Source organism: Anser anser (genome assembly GCF_964211835.1).
Source record: "Anser anser genome assembly, chromosome: 1".
Classification (NCBI taxonomy): Eukaryota; Metazoa; Chordata; class Aves; order Anseriformes; family Anatidae; genus Anser; species Anser anser.
Genome location: NC_139720.1, coordinates 12,902,662 through 12,920,783, shown reverse-complemented (window position 1 = coordinate 12,920,783; position 18,122 = coordinate 12,902,662). Strand labels below are relative to the sequence as shown.

Genomic DNA, 18,122 nt, shown 5'->3' with positions numbered 1-18,122 from the left:
GTTCTGCAGCTTGAATGGGGAAGAGCGTTTTTTGATCAATTCCAATGAAATAGATGGGAATAGAACCTTGAATAGGTTCTATTAGAAATAGAAATAGAAAGTACTAATAGATGGGAATAGAACCTGCCTAACACTTCCTCTAGCTAATGCATAAATAAGACTGAAAGTTCTTCACTTACCATTTGCAGATATTCAACCTTTGTAAGACCTTTTTGGATTTATTCAAGGTGTTGTCTGGTTTTGCTCTTAAATACCTTTAAATCTAGCATGAAATTTTAAAAGTTGATTAATGATAGGAAAGTATGCATTTTTATTAGTTAGGGAAGTATGTCGTTCATATTTCTTTCTTTCTTTTTTTTTTTTAACTCACTATAGTGGGTTTAGTTTAATTTGGTAGTTTAAGTTGAAGCCCACATTTATGCATTTCTTGTGTGGGACTTAGACTTAAATTTAGGGATTCTTACCAAAAATAGCATTGATTTCTGCATTAGAAACAAATGAAATTTTACTTGAGTACCTGTTTTTCAAAATGAGCCTTAGCTGATATCAAACTAATATTTCTCTCGCTGTTACAGCATTACATATCTTGCTTTTTAAAGTCCTATCTGAAAAAAAATATGCATAAATATATATATTATTATTTTTTATGCATTGTTACTCAGCTGCTTGAGGCTGCTTCTTCCTGGTAGTTTTCAAATGTGAAAAACTGGCTTTTTTTTCCAGACAATGTGAAATGAAGGCATGATATTCTCACAAAGTCACACTCCCTTTCACACTGTTTAAAAAAAAAAAAAAAAAAGCATTAAAAATTGGCCTCTTCGGATTCTTGGTTCCTGCAAAGGATTTAATCTTAGCGATACTTCATATCTTTCCTTACTGCTCACAGCTGAACTTCCTGAAGCTTATAATTTCACAATAAGTTGTTACTGAAAGACTGATACTTGCTTTATTTGAGAAGTTGAACAGCATTTTTTTTCCCATTAAGTAATAAGCTATGCTTTGTGTCTGTCTTATTTTCATTAACTTAGCTAAACAATGACATTATGGAATAGCACAGACGTAAAGTTCTAGCATGCTTACTGTTGATGGTTTGGATTGTTTGTCCAAAGCCTCAGTAATGTCTTAAATGGTCTTCCTAGTGGCTTTAGAAAATGAGAAGCGTTTGTATGCAAACTAGCACAGTGGTAATCTGCAAATAGGAAGAGGCTTACTAACTGCTCCTCCAGCACAAAACATATGATCAAGCATCTTGCTGTCTCTTCATCTTTGTAAGCTTATAATAAAACTTAACCCATGCAAATATATAAAAACTGTAAGAAGTTTTTTCTGCTGATTTTGTACTCACTTATTTAGAAATAACATCAACAAAGAATGTTGGGAATAGGTAAGGGAATAGTAGGTAAGTTCTGTAACTTCCTACAAGAGCTTCCTATTAGGGGAGTAGCAGGTTTTGTTTCTTTTTAAGTAGCAATAATAATAAAAAAAATGCTGTTAGTTTTTTTTCTAGGAAAGTGTAAGGGAAAGTGGAACAAGACTAAAGAATGTAAAGGAAGATGAAAAGCCTCAGTAACATTGCCTTTTCTATTCATTATTTTGTCCATGTTCTTAAAAAAAAAAATTGTTCCTTTTTGGATTTTTCCCCTAGCGTAGGTCTCCCTAGCCATGTGTGTGTTCAGGTCGCCACTGTATAAGAATACCTTATCTTGGGAGGAATTTGGGGTAACTGTCCCAATTTGTATGACGTCCATATTAAAGAGGAATTTAATCTCCTGCCCTGTAATCCAAGCTCTCGCTGAATGCTTCCCTCCTTAAAGAGAAGGGCAATGTACATTCCCCTGTAGGAGCATAATAATAATCAAGCAGGTTCTTTATAGTTTTATCAAGTGTGTTTAATGTTCTTCTAATAAATAATAAAATCTGGAAATCTGATTTATAACTCTTTTACAAGCGTTCTGGAAATCAAACAAATACATGATTTTCATTGCTTTCTGGGTAAAGACTTCTGATGTTATTTACTTTGAGATAGAGAATCTTAAGTGAAACTCAGCTTTGAAGTAATCTCTGTTGATAAGGCAGCAAGCTGCTATTCCTTTTTCATTCCTTCATTTACTGTGCTTTCTAATTTGGAAATGTGATCCTACAAACTTTTGCTTTAAGAAGGACTTTTCCTGGCATTAGATGACACTGCTTCTACATTTATTGACTAGATAATGGCCTTGACTTTTAGAAAATGTTATGGAAGGCTATTTATGGATATCAGTAGTCTTCTCTTAAGAATAATTATACTTAAGCATAATTCATACACTTGCGATTTGAAACAAGCTTAATTATTGTGTTTGTAGGATATATTGAAATATGCCTCTGAGGTGTTACTGGATAATATAGGAACGAGTAAATCCCGTTGTGTTTAGCAGACTTATTAATAAGCCAAGTGAATTTAAAACAAAAAATCTGTATAGAAAGTACTAAATGCAGCATGTCTGTTTGCAGCTTCAAGAAATGGCACATTTGCTTTGAATTAGTAACACAAAGAAACTTCTAACTTTTTTTTTGACACAATAGAAAAAAGCTCATTTACATTTGGGGCTTGTGGTTCTTCTGTTGCTAAAATTGCTGTGAAGTTCTAGCTGTAAAACATGGGTTTCCTTTTCTCTTTTCTCCATAGCTTGTAGAATATTCTTTCAGACACTGTTTCCTTTGTAATGGCTAAGAGTAATGAGTGTTAATGAGAAGATTATAAAAAAAAAAACACCTTACAAATATTGCATCAAATGCTAATTTTTATTATGTATTAGTTTCTGTATATCTTAACTATAGAACTAAAACATGGGTTGAGAAGGGTGAACAGGATTAGTCTGGAAAAAAAGTCAAGTCAGAGAATCATTAATGCTTGCATTTGTTTCAAATCTAGATCTAAGAAAGCAAAAAACTCAATAGATAAATCCACTGAGACTGATAACGGCTACGTGTCCCTTGATGGGAAAAAGACAGGTAAAAGCAGCGAAGAATGTATACAAGCCCATGAACGTCTCTGTGAAGTGGTTAAGCCAGAAGAGTTAGGGTGGAGCACTGCAACGGTGAGAGATACCTTCAACAATCCCAGTCATCACAAAGTAAGTATGCCTCATGGCCTTCAAAGCTGGGTTACTAAATTGTCAGGTGATATATAAGCTGTATTTTTGTGATGCTTTTGATATACTCTCATTTACTTTATCCTTAAAAGTATTGGCCCCGACACCAGGTGCTGGGGCCAAAATGATGTTACATCTTCTTATTTCATTCCCTATACTCCTGGCCTTTCCTTTTCTTGTCAGAGGATTCTTACTGACTGTCATATAAACGTTTTTTGCTGTTCTGTGTTTCAATACACAACTTTGTGTGCTGTCACTTATATATGATTTTTTTTCAGACTTGCTGAACAACACACTGTACCTTTTCCTGCCTCTTTGATACTATTGGCATAAATAGGTCTGTCTTTATGCTAAAATGGAACAAATTTCACATTACTGGCAATTGGTAATTTTGAGGTCGTTCTGAATGTTTACCTGTGACTTGTCATTCTTTTCTTTTGGTTCATTTCTGTAGAAGATGAGGAAAGGCCAATTTCCCTCTCAGTGAAATAGGCATGGCTCCCCTGAAGAGGGGATAGATAGGGATGAGATGGAAGCTTAAGAAATGGTCGTGAAAGAAAGGGGAACTTTTAAGTCTGGATCTAATTATCTCCTGGATATACTGTTTTCATCCTACTGTTCTACAAAAAAGACTTTCCAAAGTATTTTTTCCTGGCTCCATTATTATTGTCTTTTGAGCATATATTGACTGCCATTACAGCACTTTTACTTGGCTTTGTCTCACTAGTATTTACTGTCATGGATCAATCAGAGCAGGGTTCTTTTTCATGGTAATATCAAATGGAAAAGTTACTGGAAGTTTATTTTATTTTATTTTTTTATTAAAGGAAAGGCATTCTGTGGGGAAATTCATAGTCAAACTATTTAACAACACTTATAATTAAGTCAGGATGAATGTGAAGAAGGTTCATCTCAGGGCAGTAATTTCAGTCTGTTGGTCTGCAAGAAGTGTTTCCTCAGCAGCAACAGAAACTGTGATTCAGTTGTCTTTGTCAATTCCAAGCATTTTGTATTCTTGATGAAATTCAACAAATCAAGATTTTTTTTATAAAGTCTTTACAAAAAAAAACTTTACAGGGTCCTATCCAGTGATCTCATAATAAATGAAAATATACATAAAGTTTTGGGTACCTGAACAATTTTTTATTGACCTCTCTTCCTGTTTCTGAATCTTCCTGTTTCTGAAAGGTCTGCTTTCGCTTCAGTTTAAAATCAGGGAAATAGAAAGTGGGATAAATTTATAATCCCAGTGTTCTAAAACAAATCTTGGTGCATTTTATGGTTGTTAGCATTTGTCTCTTCTTTCTTTGTACCATGTATATAGATAATTAAGTGTGATGGTGTCTGCTATCACAATTTTGTATTTTCACATCTTCTGGATATTTTGAATTTAAACCTTTAAAATGTGAATGCCAGAAATGTTTTTCAGGATAACATGAACTAGCCATTCATTATCTGGGGAAGGTGTATTTAATACTATGATTTTATTTTATAATTGCTGCTGTACCACTTATTTTTTAGAATTAGAAATACGTTAATATCTAATTTAACCAAGTATATATATACTGTTGTAGAAATAAATTGATTTCAATAGTTTAGAACAAGACTAGGTAAGTATGAGTGTATGTCTTAGTAATGCTATATTTCTTGCACTAGGATGCTCACAGAACTGTGACAAACTTATCAGATGAAGTTTCTAGTGAGGAAGGGCCTGAAACTGGATATTCGTTACGTCGCAATGTAGAGCGCACATCTAGTGACTGCACACTTCGAAACAGGAAATCTCACCATTATAAGAAACACTATCCTCTGGAGGTATAGTCTTTTTTGTTGCCTCTCTTCTGTGCATTGTTAAAACTTCTTGGGTTCTTGTTGAGAATGTTTTTTTTCTCAACCTTTTTTTCTCTTATACTGAATTTTAGGATTATAATAATTGGAAGCCATGCTAGCGGGGGAGAGGGAAGTTTTCGAATGGCAGAGTTTTGTATTTAAGAGCTTTTTATTTAGTTGATTTGAGCTTCATCCTATTTTTCATTTTTTTTAAAAGTCCTAAAATATATTCTGTAGATCTTGCATCAGATTTTAGCTAACTCCTCTGTAATTAACTACTTTAGAAACTTGAGTTGTTACAGAAACAGTTGTAACTGGCAGTATTCAAATTTTCATCATGCTAGGGCTGCTTCATCTCTCCATTTACTTTATATTTTAGATTCACTAGCCTTCTTGAGAAGAAACCTAACAGGCTACCTCTGAATTTTCATTCTTTCATGTTTATTGAAAGTCATTAAAATACTGTCTTGAAATCTCAACAAAATTCTGATCATTGTATTGCAACAAGAACACACAAAATACTGAAATTTTAAGAGACTTGATGACATCAGAGCTAGGAGGAGGAATCCACTGATTCTGTATTAGTGGAATCCTTAGTGGTAAGGATTCAGACACTGAAAGACAAAGGTGTGTGTAGGGGAGAGACTTTCTTTCTCTCTCCAGTGCATGCTCTTGTGCTCTCTTGTTCACATTCAGTTTTAAAGAGTTTACGCCCTTTTTGCTGATGGTATGCAACTTAACGGATTTATGAAACTTTCAGGTGTGTTTTTTTTTTTTTAAGGCTATTTTTTTCCCTAAGACTATGAGAAAAGAGTGTAAAGAGTAATTTTGGCTCTAGCAAGAGTCCACTTACAGGTGGGTTTAATAGGCAGAGCATCATAAGAAAGCCTTCTACTTGATATAACCAATGTCTTCTTAGAAGGGTTCAAATAATTACTTTCTCTGATAATAATTGCCATGAAGTTTAAGCTTTGCACATTAGCAAACTATATAATTTTCTCTTCTTTCATTTATTTCTCACAAACTTCAGTTAGAAAAACACAGAACACTAATTCATTTAACTGTTTAATGTCTTATGCATAGTTGGTTCAGGCTAACTGAACAGGTCAATACTTGGAAATATTTCAGTTTTTTATTACAGAAGATGTCTCTTGACTAAGTACTACTGCAGCTGGAAAGACATGATTACAGTCAAATTTATCTTAAACGTATTTTTTCCATAGGGTGCTTCAGAGCTTTAAAACTTTAAAATGTTGGCTAGGGAAGACTGTGTCGATATCTTCAGAAGCTGAAGAGACCACATTTGCTCTGTATAGCTTTGGCAGTAGTGCTTTACACTTGTTCCCCATTTACTTCTCTGACTGATGCCATGAAAGAGGAAGCTTTTATTTTTTGTTACCAGCTCTCCTCCCCCCACATGATTACAAAGGAAATGAAACAATAGTTTTCAAATCTGTGAAAGCTTTCTTCGTATTTAAAAAATAAAAATAAAATAGTGAAGTCAGTGTATATGCTCTCAACTTTCGTCCTACATCTCTGTTATTTTGATATTTACTTGTCAGATTTTAATGTTCTTACTTTATTCACTCAATGATACCCTACAGTGACTGTGTTCTATGAAGATTTTTTTTAAAGAAAAAAAATTTCAGATACTATCTTTTGTATTGGTGTTATCTCTCACTTTATAAAAGAATGGAAAAGAGTTAACAGTATTTTTTTCTATGTATTTCTTTACAAAATGGCTACATAAAATATATTAAGCAAAATTTTCAGGAAGAACAAGTAACTCTTTTGATGGTAAAGCGTTACAAGTCATATTAAATTAGTAGGCCTGCTGTAATGTTATTTGATTATTTTTTCAGTGAAGAAAATTGGGTATATTCTTGAGATAAACTGTAAGAAATAAATTTTGCTGTAAAAGGGAATTGAAAATGCCAGATGATGGTGATGAGTAGGATGGTACTGCTTTTAAGACTTCCGACCTGTCTTGCAGGAAACCGATTCTGATAACTCTTGAGAGCAGTTTAAAGGTCTGCATTTTTGTTCTGAAGAAAACATTGGGTTGTTTTATATATATGCATTGGGGTGTTTAAATCTCCCAAACTTACTGTTTTTCTATAGGATTATCTAAGGTGTGGGTAAAATTTGAAAATAATCATGCATGCTTGTTCCTCAAGTACACTTCGTTTAAAATAATTAAAATGTTATGTATGACTGCAGAACACACACATACTTAATTTGGGGTCTGTCTACTCTTTCTCTCTACACCTGATGCATACCTATCTTCAAACAAGTTCACATTCTTTGTCTTTGAGAAGGTATGTTAGCAGTAAGAACAGTGGTATGTAATTTGGACATTGAGAGTCAACTCCCTTGTTATTATAGGCTGTTACATTTAGGAATGTATTTCTGGAACATAGCAATCTTTCTTTTAAAATTGTGTCCACGCTGCTTGTTTGGAAGTCTATTTGAGTGCCTCAGGTCTTGGATGGCTGGAAATATCTGTCCCTTCTTCCTCCAGGACCTTCTTCCTTCTTGCCCTTTCTAGAGAGAGAGTCCCTTACAGTATGGTGAGTAGTGAGTGTGGCAATACGGTTCTGAATCTGCCAATCTACAACTGAAGTAGGCAGTCTGCAAATGCCCGTGTGCAGTGTCACTATACCTAAGGCTTGGTGTTTTGTTCCATCTATTCCCAATTTCTGCGTGGAGCTGAAGAGGGAAACTGTCCCCTAAATCCCTTAATCTTGCTTTCATCTAGGTTCTCTGTGAATATTTTTAAAAGCTACACTAGGGGAAAAAAAAGTATGTTTTTAAGTAGCTAAAGTAGTTCAGCTCAAACAGTAAGAGATAGAAAGTCAAAATGGCAAAATAATTTAAAAATACTTTGTGAATGAGGTTTTACTCACTGTCACGTTTCTATATTAATTGCAGGTTAGTCTCCATATCCCTAAGCCTCATTAGTGTCTTTTACATTTTCACTAAAATAATGAAGCTGTAATGTGTTTTGAAAGAGACTTAATAAATCAGAAGCTTGAGATAGAGTTGGAGTCTGTGGCTTGATAATTGCTCCTGATGTCTAAATTAATGAGTTTTAAAAAACTGTAAAATTGTTATTTCCTTTTAATAGTGCATATGATTTGATCCTTCATTATGTGACCCTTCCCACAACAAATCAGGGACCACTGTTATTTGTTTGTATGGTAACATAACAATGTGCAGCCTCTTCAATAACCACTCCTTCAATAAACATATAATTTTTTCTGATTAGAAAGATAATGGATTGGAACATCAACAGATAAACATGAACTCACTGCGTTTGAGCTTTATCATTGTTCTATTATCTGGAGACAAAGTTGAATACAAAAGCTGCATTAGTTCCAACAAATATTTTAATTTCAGGATACACCTAAATCAGGTACTAGCTGCAGTTCCCGGTGTTCAAGCTCCAGACAAGATTCTGAGAGTGCAAGGCCAGAATCAGAAACTGAAGATGTGCTGTGGGAGGACCTCCTACACTGTGCAGAGTGCCACTCTTCGTGTTCCAGTGAAACAGATGTAGAAAGCCCTCAAGTGAATCCATGTGTGAAGAAAGAATATAGAGATGACCCGTTTCATCAGGTTGGTGTCCACTATTTTTGACCTTTACAGCATACACATCTTCAGTCTTATCAGCTTTATCGTATGTTCAGGAGGCCTGGAAGAACGAACGCAATATTAAATGAAAGTAACAAAGCCAAAGTGATTTGATAGAATTAAAACAAGGAAAATTGGATTTCTACTACACAGTCATTAATTTGTCATTAATTTGTCAAATGAAGAGGATATGACAATGTATTGAAAGAGCCTGCAGAATATTTGAGTATTGGGATATTAGGACTCAGTGGTTTAAGCTTCCTGTGGTAGATGGTTCTGTCCTGTTTTTGTCTCTAATGGAATTACTTTTTGTGAGCAAGTTTCAGGCATTATGTATATGAGGGAAATCAAGAAACAGAAGAAAATATATATATAATACATGCATATAACTGAACAGATAACAAAATCTAACGTTATCTGTATGTATAGACATATGATATTACATATATAATTATAAATTTTTTAGGTAAGATATTTATTTTTACCTTAAAACTAAATCATTTTATTTCACTTTTTTAATGCTATTCTGCAGCAACATATTGGCAGTCATTTCTGAAAATTCTAGGGTTTGTTGGGTAACAGCTCAGTAGCAGTCTGCCTTCGGCTGATGTTGGACAGAATCCACAGTCAATAGTTAATAATTTACAATGAAGTATTAGTTTTAATTTGATTTAAAAAAAAAAAATTTGGATGTCAGACCGTGCCAGTTATGTTTGTAGTACTAGGTTTATCTCTAAATTGCATGCTGCTTGTTAATTGGAGCCATTTAAGTAAAGAGTCGTGGAGAATGTGAAATATTTTTCTGGTTAAGCATGTAATGTGTGTTGGTATTGTATACATCAGTGCTAAGGAATGTTATGCAAGAGATGGTATTAATGCTAACTAAGAAAAAATCTCAAAAGACAGGCTTTTCACTCATAACTAGAACTGAAAATGATGTATTTATAATCCCCTTTCCCCCTTCCAAACAAAACAAAACACAAACAAATAAAACAAAACACCCCAAACCCAACAGAGATAGCAATTTGGATTTCATGCACTCTTTGCTTTTTAAATTTATTTTATATCTTTTTGCTTATATTCCGTATAAACACTAAAGTGGAAGCCCTTACCATAAAGAATTGAATTGCAGTATACGAATTGACTTTGTTTTTCTGCAATGTTTTTTTTTTTTCTTTTATTGTAGATTGTGTGAATTTTTGAGTTTCAGCTCCTGGTGTCGATACTCCCTCTGGAGGGAGGTATTGGAAATATGTGATTAAAAAGGTCCTTCTGTAACTAATATTTGTCTTATTTTAACAACATAGTTACATTTTTCCCCCTCTAATGGTTAAAAAAAAAAAAAAGAGAGAGAGACAACTGAGTACTCAGCAGTACAGGAAGATTTCAGATACTGATAAAGTAAGTTATAAAAATAAAAAACAAAACTTCACTTTTAATCGGTGGCAAATTAAACTGTTAAAAATATGCCCCTCAACACCAACCCTTCTACCACTTTGATGCACATGGCTAGCTGACCAAGCAGGGCTGAGAGCAGTTTTAATCACCTGTAACAAGGAAGAGTGAGACGGGGCTGAGGGAAATCAAGAAATGGCTGCAGCAGCACTTGATGCCTCAGCATTTTCCAGATCTTTCAGTTCTCACTTGTTTCCTCTCCATTTAGAGTAAATGCAGCCATAAGTGCATTCCTTACGTTAGGCCAGGTTTAGTTGGCTGTTGGGGCAGGATATATTGATCAAAGTCCTACCTGTCTGAGTCTTCCGCAGACTATGGTTAGCACAGGAGGACTTTATTCATAGTAAGAATTATGAAGTATGCAAATATCATTAAAAAAATGTTGACCCTAGGCTGAGCCAAAGATTATTACTTTTTAAACTGTTGGGAAAATAAAAATCAGAAAAATAACAACATTCCATTAAATGGGTGGCAAAATTAAAGATGACTTATAGGTAGATCTTTGTTTTCACTCCTCACTCTTCTTTGACATGCTTGCGCAAAAAAAAAAAAAAGTAGCCAATAAATCCTCAACCACACTGAATCCAAGTTATTAGAAAATAAAATATGAGGAAGGAGAAATCTCTGTACTCACATATTTCTTGAAAAAGAAGTGGGTGATTTTGAGGAGTGTGTTTAACATATAGTAATGTAGTAGAAGTGAGTGCTGTATAACAATCTTTGTGTCAGTCTAAAGACTTTTTTTCATCAGCATATTGCTGACAAATACAAGTTGACATAACAGTAGCTTGATATCACTCATGAAATATTATCCTTGTCTTTCCCAGAGTCACTTGCCTTGGATCCATAGTTTGAATCCAGGACTAGAAAAAATAAGTGCAATTGTATGGGAGGGTAATGAGTGCAAGAAAGCAGATATGTCTGTGCTTGAAATCAGTGGTATGATAATGAACAGAGTGAGTATTCTTTTTACTTTACACAAATACTATATTTAGTACTCTAAGCACAACCAAAAAGAAGTTCATTAAGTGTCTTTATAAAAGTATCTGCTATTGGCATTATGGCTGCACGGCTTATAGCACAGATTACTCATTACTAACAGTTATAAGACATATGGAATTTTAAGTATTGTACAATAAAATACTTTTGTTCTGTTAAGTGCTTAGTGACATAGCCAACCTCTGTTTTAGTCTTCTAAGGTGGTATATGCCATTAATATTATTTATCTCCTTGATTCTTACGAACAACTAATATGTTGGGTTAGGACTGTGCAGGTCTGAGTATTTGAATGCTGAAGTTAAGATTAGAAAATGAAGTGGAATGTCTCATGAGTCCTCACTTCTGCCTTTCCTAGTACTCTTCAGGAAGCAGGTGGATAAACATTTAATTGACGTTGTACTCTTTTTCAGAATAGACAATTTAGATATTTTGTAGGGTTGAACGTAAAATCTTCGCATAGTTTAAGACAACAATCAGTTATTCTGAGAAGTTGATACTTACCATCTGCAACGTGTTAAAAGAACTGTATTCACAAACTTGGTTTAGATCCCTGTACATGACTCAGAACCAATACAGTGTTGTATGCAGTCATCATAGAGGTAAACCTTAATAAAGCCATAGCCAGCACAACAGAATTCTAATTCTACATGCACTGTAAACACGTGGATTCCATTAAAAACTTACAACCTAAAAACAAAACACAAACAGGAGTAATATGCAGGATGTAAGCAACACAGTCGGACTGGTGTGCTTTGCTAATTCAGTGCTGAATTAATTTTTAATGTAAGAATATACATTGAACAGTTTGCACTGCCATGTTATGTTGCCGGTGTTTTTTAATTGTCATATTTGATTGCTATGTATTAAATGCTCCTTGAGGACTTCCTTTTTCTTAATAGTAAGTTATGAAGATGCTTGGTTGAAGGTAATAATGTATCAGTAAGGTATAATGTATCAGATTATAAAGTATTCTTTGTGACAGTAAGACAGTAATATTAATAAGGACAAGATTAATTCCAAAATTAAAAATGAAACTTGTTTTCTTTTGTTTTTAGGTGAACAGTTATATACCAGGAATCGGTTATCAGATTTTTGGAAACGTCATATCTTTAATCTTGGGCTTAATGCCATTTGTATTTCGACTTTCCCAAGCTAAAGACTTGGAACAGCTAGCTACACATTCTGCCACTGAACTTTGTATTACTGCATTCGGATCAAATGGAGACATACTGGTTCTCTCAATGGTTGTCATAAGTTTTGTGGTCCGTGTGTCTCTAGTGTGGATTTTCTTTTTCCTGCTGTGTGTAGCAGAGAGAACATACAAACAGGTACATAAAATAAATCAAGAGGATTCACCTGAAACAAAATAGTGTTAATTTTTTTTTCTCTTTGATTTTGTGGATATTTGAAACTTCTGTTCTACATTGCATGGAGATTCATAGGTCAATGATGACAAACTCTTCAGTGGGATTACAGTTTAGGAGATGACCCAGATGCAAATGACTGAAGTTTCCTTTGAGCTCTGTAGCTAAGTCTTTTATCCAGAAAAGCATTTCTGAGGGTAAACTTTCTATCTTTTATTTCAGATTTCTGGCTCAACTCATTGGCCAGTCCTTAGACATGTCTCAGTTTGTCTCAGTTTTCCTCAAGGAGAAGGAAGCTTCAGTAAAAGCTCCCTAAATTTCTGGTTTGTTCCACCAGTGTGTTTCATTCAAAACATTTCAGTACAATTCAAAACAGTTCAGTCCAGACCCTAGTGGAGAGTCTTGTCTGCTTTGCTGGCAGATCTGTCCCAGGGCCAGAGACTGAGAGCATTGCTATCTGAAGAAATACACCTGTTAATTTATTGCTTTCTTTTTGCAATTAAACTTTTTAAAAAGAATGTCCCTTTTAGCTTAATAGTTTCAGAGTGTGGGTACTTACCTAGTCCACAAAATAAAAAAATTATACTTTCTTTTCTCAAATTATGGTTAAAACATGGGACTTAATGCAGTAGAACAGCATTAACCTGCTTTACTTATCATTTCTGTTGGAAGAAAGATCTGGGATGAGCACTCTTTAATGCAAGTGATTGGCTGGCTTGATTCTCTCCCAGATTTCAATAGCATTGCATGTCTGTCATCTGAAATTTGAAGAAAGGAAGTGTGGCTAAATTTTGTTTTTCATTAGAATAAGCAGACTTTTACAACTTTTTAGTGTATCCTCTCTTACTAGTAATATGATTCTCTTATTTCTGCACTATAATTGACATATTTTACTTTACATTGATATGTTGTACATTACTTTGACATATTAAGTTAAGATTTTTCTCCGTTTTCTTTTTAGTGCCCTCAAAAATGAATTGATAGTTAAATTAATATTTTTCTTCTCTGCAGAGGCTACTTTTTGCCAAACTTTTTGGTCATCTAACGTCTGCCAGAAGAGCAAGAAAATCAGAGGTTCCTCATTTCCGTTTGAAGAAAGTACAGAATATAAAAATGTGGCTTTCTCTCAGGTCCTATCTAAAGGTGAAATAATGTACATTTTTCCTACTGCTTTTAATGTCAAATATCCCATATGCTCTTGATGAAAAGTTGGTATTCTGGTCTGAATTTCCCCCTATATGAATTTATTCCTGTTGGTGTACATGTATTCTACACGCTTCATTTTGGTGACTTGTGGCCAGCAGCATCTGCAAGCAACTAGATTGTGAGGAAGTAAATGTCTAGTTTTTTAACTTGGTATAGAATATGAGTGTGTTCAGAGTAGAAGTCTTGTGTTAACTAATGCTAGCGGAAATGTGTCTCAGGTGAATATATTGGGTAAATCACCACTTGTGGAATAATACTGACAGTAACTTGAAGAGCTCCACTAGTTAGTGTCGTTAACACGCAAGGAGTTTATGAAGCAAGACAGTTTGCATGCATATTCTGTACTGTGAGTGCATATGCACCACGTGAAGCTAGAAGTTATGCCCAAGTAGAATCTGCAAGACAACTCATAACATTTGAGCATCTCCTCATATCCCTCTAGTGCTTTTTTCAAGCCAGAGCATTCTGATGATCCTTTGTGAAAAGGATCGTACTATCTCAGCTTTTTGTTTGCAAGGTTTTTTCCATTTTTCTCTCTGCATTAGGTGCCTGCAGCATGGCATTTAGTCATTAAGCCCTTGACTTCACTGTCATCTTTTTTTTAATAAATATTTTTCCTTCTTATCAGGCTTGTTGTACATTGTAACTGGTATGTCATGACAATTACTGATGGCACTTGCTGCCTTTTCTGCCTTGGGTATCTATAAACTCTCCACATCGTTAGATGTTTTTTTTGAAACTTCACCCTACTGAAGCAGCTGCCCTTCAGTGGGATCTGAACCATCTGCTCGTGACATTGATGGGATAACTAATTGAAGCTCTGCAGCCATCTCATGTTTTAAGTTTTCTGGAGGAGTCCTGTATAATGAATATCACTCATGTTTTGTTACTAGTAGAGGCTCAGGGATTAGCATTGTTTAGTTGCCTAATCTCTCTCAGGTTCCATTACAGAGTTTTACCCAAAGTTGTGTCCAAGAATTGCCTCAACTGAATACTCTCTCCTGTATTTTGCACAAACATTTTCTGTCTGCGTGGGCTGTTTCTTCATCTTAGATGTTAAATGGCTTTTCATTACCTACTTGCATGGATCAATTCATTCAGTCTTAAAACACCATCACTAATGAAAGTGAGCAAAGGCATAATCACTTTTATAAAGAGTTTCTAACTGGCCCTGTTGAGGACTATTATAAAACCATAAAAATGACCAACACTGCAGAACTTAATTTACATTGGTAGACGTAAAATGTCTCAATTTCAGTTATTTGTAGAGCGGTGTCCTGTAGTTCTGTTCATGTCTTTTGTCGAGTGCTATGCCATCAGTGTCAATCTTTAGAAAAATGAACGGTAGGGTTGTAAGGCAGATACCTCTTTTACAAATAGACAATATGGTAAAGCTGGTGTGTTCTCATAGGCTGTAGTTACAATATGATAGATTACCTCACCTGTTAACTGCAAATGTCTTGATTCTTTTCAACGTGAATTTGATTCAGTTTCTTTTTGTCTAAGCTCCTCTAATTTCTAGAACACTCCTTTGGTTTCTACCATTACTGCTAGGCTTGACTTCCAAGTTAGGTATTTTTCAAAATGCTCATCCTGAAGAGGAAGAATAAGTTTTCTAAACACGGATGAAGCTGTTTGGTTTCTCTTGAAACACTTTTTTGGTGAACAGCAACTGATAATCTTTTTTTTAGTGGTGGCAATAACTTTGCTTACATCTTTGCTCCTTTCCAACAGCAGTTAAGAAAGGTTAGATAAAATCTGCTATCAATCCTTTCTAGAACTATGTAAGGGATTATGAAAACACAAAGAAGCTGTGGTGTGGAGACCGGGGAGTGTGGAAAGCAGGAAATACAAGCAGGCAAAGTTTTTAATGTAAAATGTGATCTTGAATTTGAAAGATACGTTATTTAAAGGGGAATTGAAGTGGTTTGTTTACAACACCCCTTGTGTTATGGAAGTATGGGTAGACTGTGGAAAAGATGTGCCCTTTAAACTTTACACTTTTTCTTTATAGTCTGTACTGCGTTGCTGGGTGGGAGGAAAGAAGGATAGCAGCATTTAAACAACAAAATCTCATTCTTGTGCTTTAAAAACTGCACATGCTGGCATCGTTGTGGAGAGTGTCTTGCCTTTTTTCCTCACAACTGCACCTACGTTTTCCACATAGGTGCTGTATTGAATTTGCTACTTCACAACTTCACATTATGAAAGACTGAAAAAGTGGTGAATGTTCTTTTTTCATAGTTTTTACATGTATGCAACTGAATTAAATCTTATATGCCTTTGGAGGTATCCACATGTAGTTATATTTATAGGTTCTAATATTGTGTTGAACTTAAATTACCAAACTGCAAGCTATGAGGAAACTTTGTTCTAGGTGTGAATCTAACTCGATGCACTAAATATGACTGCTGGTTAGGTACCTTCTCACTCATATATACATCTCCCTTATTTTCAGCGTCGAGGTCCTCAGCGCTCAGTTGATGTCATAGTTTCATCTGCCTTCCTACTGACTATTTCAGTTGTATTTATCTGTTGTGCACAGGTGAGGAAATCCCACATGACTTAAATAGTTTTTAAAATAATAGGCTGCCTTTTGTGTGATTGTTCCTGTTAAGGTAAAAGACCACAGTGAAAAATCAGTAACAGCTGTTATAGCTTTTCAGAAGATTGAGCTCCATTTATATTGTTCATTTTATTTACTTTAGAATATTATCCCCTAGCCATGCTCTAATAGCTAAAGAAACTTAGTGTAATTACTGGCATGGTGGTATTATTATTGCTATTAATGTGCCCTCTTTCATTGCATTGTGGGTTTTGGAAGACTGTTTCTTCTAGCATATTACTTCAAAACATACTTTGCAAAGGTATATAAAAAAATATAATTTGAGATTGCCCTTAGTTGATGAATTTGTTGGCTGTAATAGCCTGCCCTCTAGTGGAATATTTTTTAGTAAGCAAATCTAAGTTTAAATAAGAGTTTTACTGGTAACGAAGCTTTGTACTTGAACTTCTCTTTCAGCATACAAGGAAGCTTCTGAATTGCTTCTAGTTGCATTTTTTCCACTTCCTTCCCTAGTTAATGCTAATGTGTTTTCCTGGCAGCAAACTATAAAATATTTAAAATGATTATAATTTAGCAATAACACTATTTGAATTAAATTTTCGATGTAATTCAGTATGTTTGAAGGTATGTTTTGTTTTTCATCACACGTGGTGTCTTTGCAAGTTCAAACTTGTGTTTAACTTCTTAGAATGTAATACATGTTTCTATTGTTTTAGAATATGAAAAAAAGACGTCTAAATTCTGAGTCTTTTATTTCACTTTCTGATTCAGCCTTTTCTCAGATCTGATATCTTTAACAAAATTTTGATTTTTAAATTATGATTCAAAAATCTTTTATGCCTTAAAACAGCCCATGTACCTATTACTGTGAATTTTTTCTTGGAGTTGGGGGAGGTATGTAATTCTTTCCTTATGTTGCAACATAAATATTAATCTGAACTCAATTTTAATTTTTCTTTTTTGCTTTCAGCTGCTTCACATGCATGAGATCTTCCTTGATTGTCACTACAATTGGGAACTAGTAATTTGGTGCATTTCACTAACACTGTTTCTGTTACGATTTGTTACTCTTGGATCTGAAACCAGTAAAAAATACAGCAATACCTCAATATTACTTACTGAGCAGGTGAGAATTTGTGTAATTGTACATTTTTCTATCTAAACAAACATTCTTCTAGTAGGTCTTGAGCATGCGTTGTAGATGCATTAGCATAGGCTGAATTGGAGAGTTAATTGTGGTATAGTGAGACAAGTTATTCAAGATCCTTACAACCTGAAATTAAGTTTCTCTAGGCAGTGTGTGTCTTTGTTTAAAAGTTGTGTGGAACATTGAGATGGCCAAAAGCCATCTCTTTAAGCAAGCATGCTTAGACATAACGAATATGTGTCAATTGATATGACTAAAGATTTAACAGAACACAAACAAAAAGGTCCTTAAATAAGGAAAAGCCTGACCTCTCAAAGTATTTATTGAGAGTAAAAGATTTGAAAACAAATTTACTTTCTGCAGTGAGTCACTCTGCAGTCCAGTAATTTTGGCTTCTAGGTTACAAGGATTACATATAGTGTCCTCTAGGCTCCATGGAAATTTCTTCTTTCAGTCATCTCTTAAGCTTGGCTTTGGATCTACTTACTTTTACCCTCAGGAATGTTCTATTCAGCATTTGTACTGCAAACTCCCTCTCTGCTCTGTCTGGTACTGCTGATAGTTTTCTAGGCTAAATGTGTTCAGTTACTGTCAGGTAAGAAGCTTCTCTTTTTGGTCTGAGAGGTTTCACACCAGTTCAAAACATCATTCAGGACATGATGAGGCTGGGCAGCGAGAAGACAGACTGCCTATTTACCTTTGATAAGAAAAAATGAATTATCATTGAGCAAAATACATAAGCAGTCATTTATGTCATTTGTCATAAGCTTCACTTCATAAGCCTGACTTTG

At 34.6% G+C, this 18,122-nt stretch overlaps 1 protein-coding gene across 6 annotated transcripts in view; it reads left to right on the top strand.

Moving 5' to 3' along the window:
• Nucleotides 1-18,122, top strand: part of PHTF2 (putative homeodomain transcription factor 2) — a 67,183-nt gene that overhangs the window by 40,026 nt on the left and 9,035 nt on the right. For all 6 annotated transcript variants that reach the window (XM_083811267.1, XM_083811262.1, XM_083811263.1 and 3 more), the window contains 8 exons: nt 2,912-3,113; nt 4,788-4,946; nt 8,361-8,579; nt 10,877-11,005; nt 12,104-12,376; nt 13,424-13,555; nt 16,077-16,163; nt 17,155-17,310. In XM_083811267.1, coding sequence (XP_083667393.1) covers nt 2,912-3,113; nt 4,788-4,946; nt 8,361-8,579; nt 10,877-11,005; nt 12,104-12,376; nt 13,424-13,555; nt 16,077-16,163; nt 17,155-17,310 — 1,357 coding nt within the window. The remainder of the gene's footprint in view (nt 1-2,911; nt 3,114-4,787; nt 4,947-8,360; nt 8,580-10,876; nt 11,006-12,103; nt 12,377-13,423; nt 13,556-16,076; nt 16,164-17,154; nt 17,311-18,122) is intronic.